Source organism: Chinchilla lanigera, unplaced genomic scaffold, assembly GCF_000276665.1.
Source record: "Chinchilla lanigera isolate Chin_1 unplaced genomic scaffold, ChiLan1.0 scaffold00007, whole genome shotgun sequence".
Lineage (NCBI taxonomy): Eukaryota > Metazoa > Chordata > Mammalia > Rodentia > Chinchillidae > Chinchilla > Chinchilla lanigera.
Window position 1 is genome coordinate 2520445 of NW_004955408.1, and position 12781 is coordinate 2533225.

The 12781-nt window shown below is 59.7% G+C and overlaps 1 protein-coding gene across 1 annotated transcript in view; it reads left to right on the forward strand.

Annotated features, from left to right (window-relative positions):
- Positions 1 to 1582: 1582 nt before the first annotated feature.
- Anxa6 (annexin A6) overlaps positions 1583 to 12781 on the forward strand; it is a gene marked incomplete at its 5' end in the record, with an annotated part of 43836 nt that continues 32637 nt past the window's right edge. Inside the window, 2 exon segments of the mRNA XM_013508182.1 lie at positions 1583 to 1622; positions 9410 to 9453. Coding sequence (XP_013363636.1) covers positions 9436 to 9453 — 18 coding nt within the window.

Consider the following 12781-nt stretch of genomic DNA (forward strand, 5'->3'; position numbering starts at 1 on the left):
GCGGGTCGCGGCCCCCAGAGGGCGTCGCGGGCCGGGCGGCTGCGGGGCGGAGGGGAAACCGGGCTCTGCGGAGGGTGTGGCCCGGGCTGCTGACCCCGATCTGGGGGCCGGAGAGACTGCAGACCCGGGGTCAGCGGCCCTCGGGGGAGATGTGGCGAGGCTGCCGGCTGAGCCGGAGAGCGAGCCGGCAGCTGCGGGCTGGGTTTGCGGGGCGGGGGCTGTCTGCCTGGGGGCAGGTGGAGGACCTCCTCCGGGCCTCCTGTCCGGGCGGCGTTGGGAGGCCCACCCCCTTGGGGTCACTGATTGCTGTGAAGGAGAACGGAGGGGTCCCCCCACCCGGCTCCGCACTGGGGATTGAACCCAGGCCACGCCCGACAGCCGCGCTCCACCACCAGCCCTCTTCTATATTTTATTTAGCAGGGTCACGCTAAATTGCCCAGGCTGGCCTGGAAATTTTGATCCTCCTGCCTCAGCCTTCCCTGGGATCACAGGCTAGGGCCACCACACCCAGCTCGCAAGGGCTTCTGTGGCTTCCCAGAGCACCGCCCTTCTAGACTGTTCCGAGGGCGATCTATGCCTCCCTAGATGAGGACTTTGGCGCCTCCCAGAATGCTAGCATGGGAGGAAATACCCTGGATCCAAATCCCAGGTCCCCAAAAACTTGCCCTGTAACCTTGAGCCGGACCCCTCTCTGAGCCGCCTCCCTCCTCCAGAGGGTGAACCCGGGCCTCTTGCAGAGAAAAAAAAGTGGGGCCTGAGCCGCCAGCACCCCTTGCAGGTTTCGCACTCTTGGATGCAGGTTTGGATTTCCTGGGCCCGCGCTTGTAGGCCCTGGAAGGGGAAAGCCAGGCAGAGTCCTCTGGGGACACTGGGCTCCCCCCATCTCCTCCCACCCCTTCTTTTGTCTAAACTCTGGTGGGTCTTCCCCGACAAGTCCAAATTTGGACAAATAGCTCTTGTGTGTGCGAGGACTGTTCTCGGCCCTTTCCCTCCGGCCCGCCTTCCCCGGCTTACCCTGGGTGCTGCCCCTGATGCCGGCCGCAGGGCGCACACCTGTGGTCCCAGCACTTGGGGACGCTGGGGCAGGATGATTGTAAGTTCAAGCCCAGCCTGAATAATTTAGCAACTCAGGGAGACCCTGTCTCAAGATATAAAAAATGAAAAAGGTGGGGGGTTAGTTCTGTGCAGGGGCCCCGGTTTTAGGCCTCAGGTGGAGGAGGGGGCCCTGCACCTGCTCAGCCTTCCAGAGTGCCTGCCAGGCTTCCAGCTCCCAGGGACCCCAACCTGTAGCTGGCCATGCAGAGAACGGTGGCCAGGGCTTGGCGGGAAATAGGGTACAGTTCCAAATGGGCTGGGGTCCTTGGAAACAGCCCGTGTCTCTCCAGGTCCTTGATATCCACAGCGAAGTGCTAAGTGGCCGCCAGCCCCCGTGCTGGTGACCTAGCGCTCTACCGCTGCGATTTAGGGTTCTGGGAGCCGGGTGGGGCCGAGCCCGGCTGGGCGGGAGGCGGCGGCGTCATCCCCCTCTGCAGCTGTGCCGGTCACTCATCCTCTTCCCTTGCTTTCTGCCTTTGTTCCCAAGGCACCTTCCGTGGGATACAGAACATCGCTGCGGTTTCTGGGTAAGGGACAGCTGTGGATGGGAGCTCTCGGAGGAGGGGCCGCCGGGGGGAGTCTGCGCGGGGCTCCGGACGCTCAGTGGGGTGCGGCGGGGTGGGTGCTGCGGCGCTGGCTCAGCGCCCGAGTTGGGAGCAGCCGCACTGCGGAGCAGGCTGCAGCCCCATGCCCTGGGCACACCGGCCCTGAGGGCCTCAGTTCCGTCCACCTGCACACTGGGGACCTGGCTGATAAAGTGGGTTGGGTCTGGGTGGCCCTTCCTGCTGTCCCATTCTGGCGTTTCTCACCAGGATACTTCCGGGGTGGGGCAGAGCACAGGATGTGGTCTCTGCACTGATCTCTGAGCAGCCCCCCGCCCAGCAGAGACCAGGAAGTGTGTATGGCAGTGTCACTGCCTGTAAAGCAGTCCCAGTTTCCTTTTCTTCTGGGCTTGAGAAGTCCTGTAAAGACTGGCTAGGAGGAATGACAGTTTGTGGTTTTAAGTGTTTTTGCTTTTTGTGTGATGCTAGGGAGTCTTGCTAGATTACCCCGGCTGTGCTTGATCTTGCAATCCTCCTGCCTCAGCCTCCCAGAGTGCTGAGATTGCAGGTGTGAACCACCATGCACAGCTTCGTGGATTCTTTAAATCTCGGGTCACCCATCCGCTAAAGGAGGATGAGATTGATAACTTCGTGAGGTAATGAGGTGACAGATACGAAAGTGCTTTGTAATTGTCATCTGGGAAGGGTGTGGTGCTCCAGAGTGCAGGTGACCTGGGTCTCGGGCTCCTCTCCTGCAAAACATGTGTCCTGGGGCTCCTTAAATAATAACCACACAACAGTGACTGCGATTATTTGTTGAGCCCATGTAGCTCACCAGGCACTGGCTGGACCCTGGGTGGGTCAGGTGCCGTTATCACCTTGCAGACGTGGACACTAAGTGGTAAGACTCATAACCTCTCAGGTGGCTTCCTCTTGTTCGTTTCACCCTCACCGCCACTCTCGAGTGAGTCTCAGTTTACACTGGAGACTGCAGAGAAGCTGAAGACCTGCCCAGGGCCGCCCAGCTACTAAGTTGCACCTTCAGGCTCCGGACTCCCCTGGGACACCAAAGTGACCTGAGCTGGGATTCACACCCAGGGCAGACCTTTTCCAACACTGGGGCGGCCAGGGACCTCCCAGGTGCCTTCCAGTCGGGCATCGATGGCACTGCACTCTAAGAAACCTGAGTGTCTGGAGCCAGAGCCAGGGCTGATGCTGCCGGACGTCGCCTAATCCGCGGGCCCAGGCTCCCGGAGGGAGGCGGGCTGCTCCCGGCATCTTTGCTGGGGGAAACCATCAGAAACGGGAAAGGTTCTGAAATGGGGGGTTTCAAGGCCATCCCTCATGCTAGCAAGCGCTGCACCCCTGAGCTGCACCCCAGCTCACAGATGTCCCAGGCTGAGGGCCTCCGAAGAGGAGAGGACAGGCCCAGAGGCACTGAGGATATTCTCCAGGGCACAGGAAGGAGCTGCTGTCACGCTCTCACAAGTACTCTTCCTATCGCGTTTTTGCAGTGTACTTTCGTTTATCATGATAAAGACTCCCTTTTGTCTTTTGTGACTCGTGGAGATAGGCTCCGAAGAATGTTGCTCGCTGATGTATGAGGGCTCGCTCTGGCCCGAGCCTTGGTCTGTCTCGTTTTCTCTTCTACCCCAGTTCCTACCAGTGAGCCTTGTTTACTCAGTTTTTTTTCCCTTTGGTGGTACTGGGGGTTGAACCCAGGGCCTTCCCACTGAGCTACATCCCCAGCCCTTTCAATTTTTAATTTTGAGACAGGATATTGCTAAATTGTCTAGGTGGAGCTTACATTTGTGATCCTGCTGCCTCAGCCTCCCAGAGTGCTTTGATTACAGGCGTAATCTCACACTCTGCTCAATAGGTATTTATTGGAAAATGAATCTCAGGTTAATCAGTGACTTTATTCATGGAGTTGGACAAGTTACCCTGGTCTCACTCTGTAGGGCAGGCTGGTTTGAACTCACTATGTAACCCAAGCTGGTCTCAAATTCGAGTGATCCTCCTGCCTCAGCCTCCCAAGGGCTGGGATTAGAGGCCTGCGTCACTATGCCTGGCTTACCTCTTAAATTCTCTTCTGTCCTGGGTGTACAATGGGGAGTAAGTACAGCTTGATGATTCCATTTTTTTCTGTGACTTTTCAAGGGTGTCACTCAAGAAAATTTTCAAAGCACTCAGTAGAAGATTTCAGCCAACAATCTTTTAGAGCCATCTGTACTTGCCAGAGGCAAGGATGTAACCTCTCTGGGGGTGCAGCATAGAAGTGCAGGCAGTAATTAGGCAATAATTTATACAAAAAAGTAATATCATGATGCACACAGATACACAAACAATATGTGCTAAATACGGATTTTATTCTGCTCCTTAATCAATGAACAGACAGGTGCTAATGACCCGCTCAGAAGAGAGCGGGAGGTTTACACTGAAAGGAATATGCACTTAGCGGCAAAACTGGTTTTTCCACCGGAGGGGGAGGAGAGCCAGTTGGGCTTTTACCAGATAGGGACAGAGTGAGCCTTAACATCAGTAATCTACAACCTCCTGAGCTGTAAACAGCTCCAACACCAAAGCCTAGAATCTATTAACCTGGAAGGGTCTCCTTTGAAGTATGAGGTTTTTTCTTTTTTTTTTTTTTTTTTTTTCTGTCTTTTTGAGACAGGGTCTCACTGTGTAGTTCAGATTGGCCTTGAGCTCACTTTGTTGCTGAGGCTGGTCTCGAACTCCCCACGATCCTCCTGCCTCAGCCTCCTGAGTGCTGGGGTTACAGGTGTGCACCACCACGCCTGGATTTGAGGGTTTTTTTCCTCTCTTTTTTTCTGGTACCGGGGACAGAACTCACGACCTCGCGCTTGCCAGGCAGGCGCTGTGCCGCTGAGCTAAATCCCCAGCCCTGGTTTTGTTTTGCTTTTTTGAGTATGGGGTTTCTTTCTCTCAACCCTCGGGAAGCAGGCAGCCTCTATCTGAGAAGGAACGGTGAATCCACCATGCCTCACCAGACCTGTGCAGGTGAAGGAAGCTCAGAGCACTGAAGGGGCCCAAGCAGGGAGACTCACTGCTCCTGGCTTCCTGGAGAGGAGGCGTTTAAGTCCCACGGAGAGCAGTGGTACTCAGCTACCTTGGCTGACTGTGCATCCGACTCACCCAAGGAAACTTCTAGAAATTACCAGAGCCCAAGCCTCACCCCGAACCATTGTGTCCATCTCTGAGCTGGGCTTTGGTGTGTTCCGAAGGGTCCCCGGGTTTGAGAAGCATGGGCAAGGTCCTCAAACACAGGATAGAAAATACTGGTGGATCAGCACTCAGGAGGCTGAGGCAGGAGGATTGCTGAGAGCTTGAGGCCAGTTTGAACAACATAGCGAGACCCTGTCTCCAGAAACTAAAAAACAAAGTGCAGGTGGAGGGCCTAGCGGGGGCGTGTTGGGGGAGGGCAGGGCACTGCGCCGGGTGCTGGAGGTGGGAGATGAGGCAGAGGATCAGGAAGGAGAACCGAGCGAAGAGGGCTGGCGTGGAGGTCACCAGGTGAGCCCTGAGAGCAAGGCATGACCGGCTGGAATTATAGCCCTCTGCGCACTCCTGAGGCACAGGGTGTAAGGCGGTTAAATATACGCTTTCCCCACAATGTCTATAACTGTCATCTACATGGTGAACTGACATTACGGAGATTAACGGGTAAGGGTGCAGATTTACTCATGCGCAGAAGCTCAAAGCCGGGCGGGAGGAGGGGCAAGATCCAGGACCCTCTGTCAGCAGAGGGGCAGGGCGGGGCTTCTCGGCCCAGTGAGCAAGGGTGGTCTTGTTTTGCAGTGAGATCTCCAGGTGACCCCACCTGTGGTCCCCCCTGTCTGGGCTGGGGGTCAGGCCCCAGACTCTTGTTCTGCAAAGGTCTCTGGCTGGCATGGTGCCGTGCACCTGAGATCCCAGCACTGCCAGAGGCTGAGGCAGGAGGTTACGGAAAGTGTAGGCCCAGCCTGGGCACTCTGAAGACTGAGCAAGACCCTGTTTTAAAATAAAAGGGCTGAGGATATAGCTCAGTGCCGAGACTCTGGGTTCAGTCCCCAGCACCAAGATGAAACAAAGCCCAGAAATGGCAGCAAAATCGCCCCTAAGCAAAAAGGATGTCAGGTAAAAATGCCTGCATCTGCTATTCACTGATGCCGATACAGGCCAACTTCGTCGTCGTCGTCTTTTTTTTTATAAAAGGACAGATTCATAGAGTCTGCCTTGTATCTGCAGAGGTCCGTAGTTTCTCTGAATAGCTAACTTAAAATATGTCAAAGAAACATATCCGGGGTGGGCTGCTTACTGTCCCACAGGAACCTGGGTGAACCTCTTTTGCATGATTTTCCAATAACCTGCAAAAACCTCGCAAGATCGCCCTCTCAGAGAGGGGGAGAAGGTGAGGCGGAGACAAGCTGCGTAGCTCACCCGAGGTCCCGAGCCAGCAACCTGCAGTGTCGGGGTTTGAACTTGGTACCGTGCTTGCGGTCTTCCTCTCCAGGACCCTGCTGCCGCCATCACAGAGATGCCATCTGAGCAGCTCAGAACTGGTGTGCTGGTGGGGAGCACCGGGCAGCAAAGCCCAGGGAAAACCCCCTCCCACCCCACCCCCGGGTTTAGATCTCCTGGACTCAGTCATGAGTCCGAAAGGGGAGGAAGCGACCTCCAGGGTCGGAGGGCCGTGGGCGGCTGCAGAGCACAGCGCTGCCCCAGGACTCTACCCTGAGTGGACTTCCGGAGCAATGACCTTGGTTAGCCCTCGGGCATCAGGGCTCCTGGCAGAAGAGAGGCCCTGTTTGTCCATCTCAACCAAGGTGATGAAACGTGCTGGGGGAGGGATAAGTAATCCCACAGTCGGCAGAACTGCTGTGAAAATCCTTGGTGAGATCGGTAAAAGCCTCCTTGCGGGTCAGCTACGGATCTTCCAAAGAAGTAGTGAGGTACGTTGTCCTCTCTGCATAGAGGGAGGACCGAGGCCAGAGAGGAGCCTGCCTGTCTGAGGTTCTGTGGGGCCCGACCGGGGCCGGGCCCCGGGTCTTCCCCTGGCACCCTGCATGGGGCTTGCTGGGGCCTGCTGCTGCCAGGCAGATGCTGGCTGCCATCTCGGGCTCTGGCATGGCCCCTTCCTCCAGATGCCGTTATCAGAGAGAGGAGCCTGGAGTCGGGGATCGTGGGGCCCTGCTGGGATTCCAAACAGTGCAGAGCACAGTCAGGCGGTCTGGAAGTTGGGTGTGGCCTGTCTGGGAGGCCCTCTGAGGGCTGGGGGGTGTCAGCGGGCGTTCGATCAGCTCCACGGGCTCTGAGGCCCCTGCTGGCCCTGGCAAAGACTCGGCCCTTTGAGCTGCCATCTCGACATCTCATTCTGGAAGCAGCTTGCTTCCCATGTCCGCCGAGACATGCGCTCACACGGGGCACGCAGAAACTGCTCTCGGAGCCGAGGCCCTTTCCCAGAGGCTCGGAGGCCGCTCCTTTGAGCCGTGTCTCCTTGGACAGGGGCTCGCGTCCAGATGGGCCTGGGTGGCAGCCAGCAGCTGAAGTTTCCAGCAGCGCCGCCAGAGGAGAATGCTTCAGGGTGCAGCCGGCCGGCCTCTGCCTGCCCCCGACCCCCGCAGCGGCCTTCCCTGGCCGCATACAGTTCCTGTCTGTCTGCTAGCCTTGGGGTTTCCTTCCCTCCAGCCCCCCGCCCCCCAGGCCTGGGGGATCCCGGAGCTGGCTGCCAGCCCAGTTGTGGGGTCGATTTCCATCCCCCAGCACACACACTGCGAGGGGTGCGGTTTCCGTTTCCTGGGGAGAGCTGCGCGTTTGTACCAAGGGGCCCCTGGTCACCAGGGCAACGGCAGGGTTTCCCCGAGCTGAGCAGAGCTGCATTTGCAGGCGGATCTGATCACCGTGCTCTGCTGACTGCATTTCTGTGGACTCGAATGCAGGTCGTGGGGCTGTGGCAGACACGACCAAGCCCCTGTCCCAGCCGCCCCGGGGAGCCGTTTAGCCAGAACGAGCCTGCCCTGAAGGTGGCAGCCTCCAACGGTCCTAGAGGGCAGGCCACTTTGGCTTGAGATAACCTTGAACTCCACAGGGGGCAGTGAACCCCTGGTCACGTAGCTAATAAGTGACAAAGCAAGCGTCGGGTGCAGCCTGCCGGGCTCCGAATCTACCTCCTGTCCGCGTGTCACTCCGTGTCCCGTGACCCCACTGAGTGCAGGCGGATGTCAGGCTGGCGCGCCAAGACCCTCCTTCAGCTTGGCAGGAGAAAGTGGGACAGGGAAGCACAGAGCTGGCGCGTCTTCGCCACCGCCCCCCTCCGGTTCTGTTCCTTGTGGGCCGAGTTGCTATTTTCACTTTTCACAAGGAACACATAGCTGGGCGCCATGACTCACGCCTGTAATCCCAGCTACTCAGGAGGCTGAGGCAGGGGGGTTATAGATTGGAGACCAGCCGGGGCAGCTTAGTGAGACGCTGTCTCAAAGTAAAATATAAAAAGGGCTGGGGAGGTAGCTTAGTGCTCCCGGGCCCAGCTGTAGTGCTTTAGAAGCGAGGAAAAGCAGCACACGGACATGTTTACAGAAAGGCCCATCATACTTGCAGAGACTCCAAAGCAGCGGCGCTCGTTTTTGTCTTTTTTTTTTTTTTTTTTTTTTGCCTTTTTTGAGACAGGGTCTTGCTATGCAGTTCAGGCTGGCTGATCTCAGACTCTCAACAATCTTCCTGCCTCAGCCTCCCGCGCACTGGAATTATAGACCTGTGCCAAGCACACCCGGCCATTTCTCATCTTTTATCTCGAGGTCACTCTCCTTCCGTCTTTCGTGCTCGGTAGCCCAGCTCCACACGCACATCCCCTCCCCGCCATATTTGTAGGTGATGCACCACCCCTCCCCTCTTCACTGAGATCGGTGGAGCCTTGCTTGTCCCATGGGGAAACCCCAGTCCCACGGTGACCCCCTCTGTCACCCCCTTGCCTTCCCCACGGTCAGCCTGTGTTGACCCCCCACCGCCCGTGCCTTCCCGACCCCCGACCAGCTGCCTCGTCCCTGTGCAGACCCGGCTTTGTGGGTTCCCTCTTCTGTACCCCGCCTGATGCATGCCCTCGGCACTCTTCTCCTTTTTCATTTTTTATTTTGAGGCAGAGTCTTGCTAAATCACTGAGGTGCCCGGGCTGGGCTCAAACCTGTGATCCTCCTGCCTCAGTTTAGCAAATCCCAGAATGCTTTAAGTCCCTTTTATTTGCTGCCTCGTGCCCTGCCCGGAGCAGGGCCTGCCGTGGAGAAATGGGGGTAAGCACGTATCGCTTCCCACCCTCGGAGGGGCCCCCAGGAGCCCTGCACCCCTCTGCTGAGACGGAAGCCAGGCTCTGAAGGGAGCGTGGTGACCGGGACAGAGGGCGGGCGTGGTGCAGCCATCGTGGACCCTGGCATTTGGAGATTGCTGAATTCAGTGCTACGCTGTGTGACTCGGAGCCCCGTGGGGATGACCCAGCCTCCTGTCCCCCTCTGTGAGGAGGGGGTGGATGCCCGGGAGGGCTGCTGGGAGGACTGAGGAGAGCTGTGGGAAAGCCCCCCGAGGGGGAAGCGGCGGCCCGGCCGGCGGAGTCTGTGTTCGAGGCCGCCTGGATGCCGCTGGTCTCTGCAGTGTCCTCTGGAACAGTGGCCTGGCTGGGAGCCCGGCCCCTGCTGTGACTCCACCTGGGGGCTGCGGGCGACTGGAAACCTGGTCGGGGTGGAGAAGCACGCTGCACGGTCTCACCGGATCTGCTTTCTCCACAGGGACTTCTGCTGCAGAGCCCGAGACCATGGCCAAACCAGCACAGGTAAGGCCCCTCCGAGGGCTGTGCTCTGCCTTCCCTGCACCCCGGGTCCCCCAGACTTAGGGCCTAGAGCCACTGAGACTGCTGCAGACGCCTCTGACACTGTCAGCCTGAAGGGACGGGGGGATGCTCAGGCGCTCTCAGAGACAGAGGTTCACCAGTCGGTCGGCAGGGACTGCAGCGCCCCAGGCAGAAGGGGGTGCACGTCGGCTCTCGTGACTGAGCAGTGCGGGGCTGCAGGTCTCGCTGGATCCAGGGCCCCGGATGACAGTCCGTCTTCCGTCTCCTGAGCTCGCTCCTCGGGGCAGCTTTGTTCTCGGGCGTGTCCCGCTCCCCCTGGGACACGAGCTACCGCAGCTCCAGGCTTCCATTCCCTGTCTGAGGCCAGGGGTAAACAAAAGCATGCAACTTGTCTGCGGTGGTTCCAGGGGAACCCCACTGTGTTCCCCTTGGCTGGGCCTGAGGAGATGCCCTTCCTGGGAGCCAGGAGACCGACTTGGTCTCTCCTGCACTGCGTGGCCGGGGTGGTTCCCCAGGAAGGAGGTGGATGCTGAGCACAGCGTGGAGGGTCTTTCCCCGCCCTGTTGCACCCGTTCAGCACCGAACTCCCTGGCTTGGAGGCCTCCAGCCTGAACTGGATAGTGAAACTCGCCTCAAAACGACAGAACAAAATCTGAGGGACCCCTGACTCCGAGCCTTTGTCCCTTGCTCCAACCCCAGGACCGCTGGCCACAGAGTGCAAAACAGAAACTTCTTTACCCCCTCCGGGCCTTACTCTCCCCTCATGAGGTGGCTGAACTCAGTTCGAACCTGGGTTCTGAGGTTCCGAGACCCGCCACGCAGGGAGCCGGGGCCCAGATGGGGTTGCAGCTTGAGGAGAGCCCCGGGTTATGTGATGGTGCACGTCTGTAATCCCAGCACTCTAGTAGGCTGAGGCAGGAGGGTAGAGCCCAGCCTGGACAACTTAATGAGACCCTGTCTCAAAATTTAAAAAATGGTAAAAAGCTCTGAGAATGTAGCTCAGTGTGAAGGCCCTGGGTTCAATGCCCAGTACTGAAGAAAAAGGGGGAAAAAAATGCTCCCTGCTGACCCCAAGGAGCGCACTTTGCGTAGTGGCCGTGACGGAGAGTGACGGTGGCTGCTCAGAACCCAGGACCGCGCCCTCACTGTCGCCGTTTTCCGAGTGTGGTCCGGCCAGAGCTGCTTCCTGGAGGCGGTTTCACACACGATTCCGGATGAGGCAGGAGGACGGTCAGGTCCAGGGCACCTGAAGGCCTGGGGTCTGGGGTGCAGATCTTTGGACTTGCGGTCTGTGCTCTCGTGCGGGCCCCTGCCTGGTTGGTGGTCTTCATCACTGTCCTCCGGGGGCTGATAGACCCCTGCAAACCAGGCCAGCGTGGCAGGTCCTCAGGGTCCTCCTCCCCTGGGGCGGGTCACCGCCCGGCGCAGTGCTCCAGTGGGTGCAGTGGAGGAGCTCTGGGCAGGTGGGAGGGGCCCTCGCAGTGTGGGAGGGCGGGAAGGCAGCCTGGGAGAGCAGCTTAGGCGCAGGGCTGCGGCGAGGTCTGGGGAGGAAACCGAGCAGACGGCCAGAGGCGCGTCGGGGCGGGCTGTGTGATCGGGAGGAAAGGTCATTTGGATGCTTGGAACGCAGCTGCTGGCTTGGGAGGAGCTAGCGAGGAAGGATGGTGCTGGAGAAGAGTGGGTCTGCTCCCCGCCCTGGGCTGGAGGGGCATCTCCTGTCTCCGGTTATTAACCGTACTTCTAGAGTCCAGCCCTCCTACACACACGTGCATTCGTGTTGTTGGTACCTGGAATCGAACTTGGGACCTTGCGCTTGCCAGGCAGGCGCTTATGCCACTGAGCTATGTCCCCGGACACACATGCATTCGTGCAAACACACAGTGCGTGCGTGCAGACAGTGTGTGCACACAGCAGCCTGCTCGGTCTCGGGTCCAGGCGCCCCCGCTCTCCACGCTGGGGTCCTGCTGTCCTTCCTGTGTCCTTTCAGAAGAGGGAAGTTGAGGCCCGTAGACCTGAGGAGGCAGTGCTGTCGTACCCGGCCCCAGAGACGCTGTCGGGTGGCCTGCGTGTCGCGGGGCGTTCGGGTCGGGGTGGGCGCTGAGCACAGGAGGGCGGGACAAGAGGGCCAGGTGCCCATGCCCGGGCTCGGCACTGTGAGGGAGGCCCGGTCGGGTCCACCAAGGCCGCCCTGCCAGAGCCCTGGGCGGGGCAGCGCCTCTGCTCCGCAGCCTGGCTCACCCGCTCCGGCAGCAGTCTGCTGGGGCCTCAGAGCACAGAGCCCCAGGCCTAGGCCGCTCCCCAGCTGGCGCCGGTGCCTGCTGAATATTTCAGGGTGGAAAGTGCCCGCTCCGTTCCCCTCCCTGACACGCGGGTGCCTGCCGCTGGGACCCCGTCTGCCAGAGCGGGTGAGGTCGAGAGCCGGGACGAGGGAGGGGGGCTCGCGCAGCTGCACAGGTCATCAGGGTCGCGAACGCCGCGCGGAGAGGGGGAGAACGCCGCTCCCGGCTCGGACCACTGCAGGGCCTGCCCGCGCCCAGAGCGCCGGCCGCCGCTGCGAGCCCCCTCGGAGCGACTGAGCTCAGGGCCGCTGGCTCCTCTCTGAGCTCGGCTCTCAGGGAGCGTCTTGCTCAAGCCCGTGTAGACCGTCACACCCTTTCCGGCCAGCGCGGCTTCGCTTCGTCTCTGTCCCCCTTGGCCCTCCCCACGGCACCCAGCACCCTCCTGCTTGGCCAGAGACGCTGGGACACAGACGCGGGCCGGAGCAGCAGGAGGAAGGGGCCGCCTGCCTGCGCCAGGGACAGGGACGGGGACGGGGACAGGGCGAGGGACAGGGACAGGGACAGGGACAGGGACAGGGCGAGGGACGGGGACGGGGACAGGGACGTGCGCTGTGCCTCCAGGCCCCAGTCGCCTCTGACCCTGCCCCCAGGGCTCTGGCCGTGGGCAGTCCACATGCAGGGTACGGCACATCTGGTTGCTATCGCCGCCACGTCCCCCACCCCCAGTCAACCCAACCTGCAGGAAGGTGTGAGTTTGAACCCTATGAAACTGGCTGCTATTTGGTGCTTTTACTTCACATAAAAAGCAAGTTGTACGATTCAGTCTGGGTTTTAAGAAGCCCGACTGTGGGGACAGTGTCGGAGCGGCAGCTCTGGCTCCCAGAAGAGGACGGCAGTGCCGTCGGGAGCGGCGTTCTGGGCAGCAGTGCAGTGGTGCAGCCCCTGGGACTTGCCTCGCCCCTCGTCCCTGCCTGGCCCCGTCCTGGTCACTGAGCCTTGCGACTCTGCGCTCCAGCCCTGCGCACTCAGGG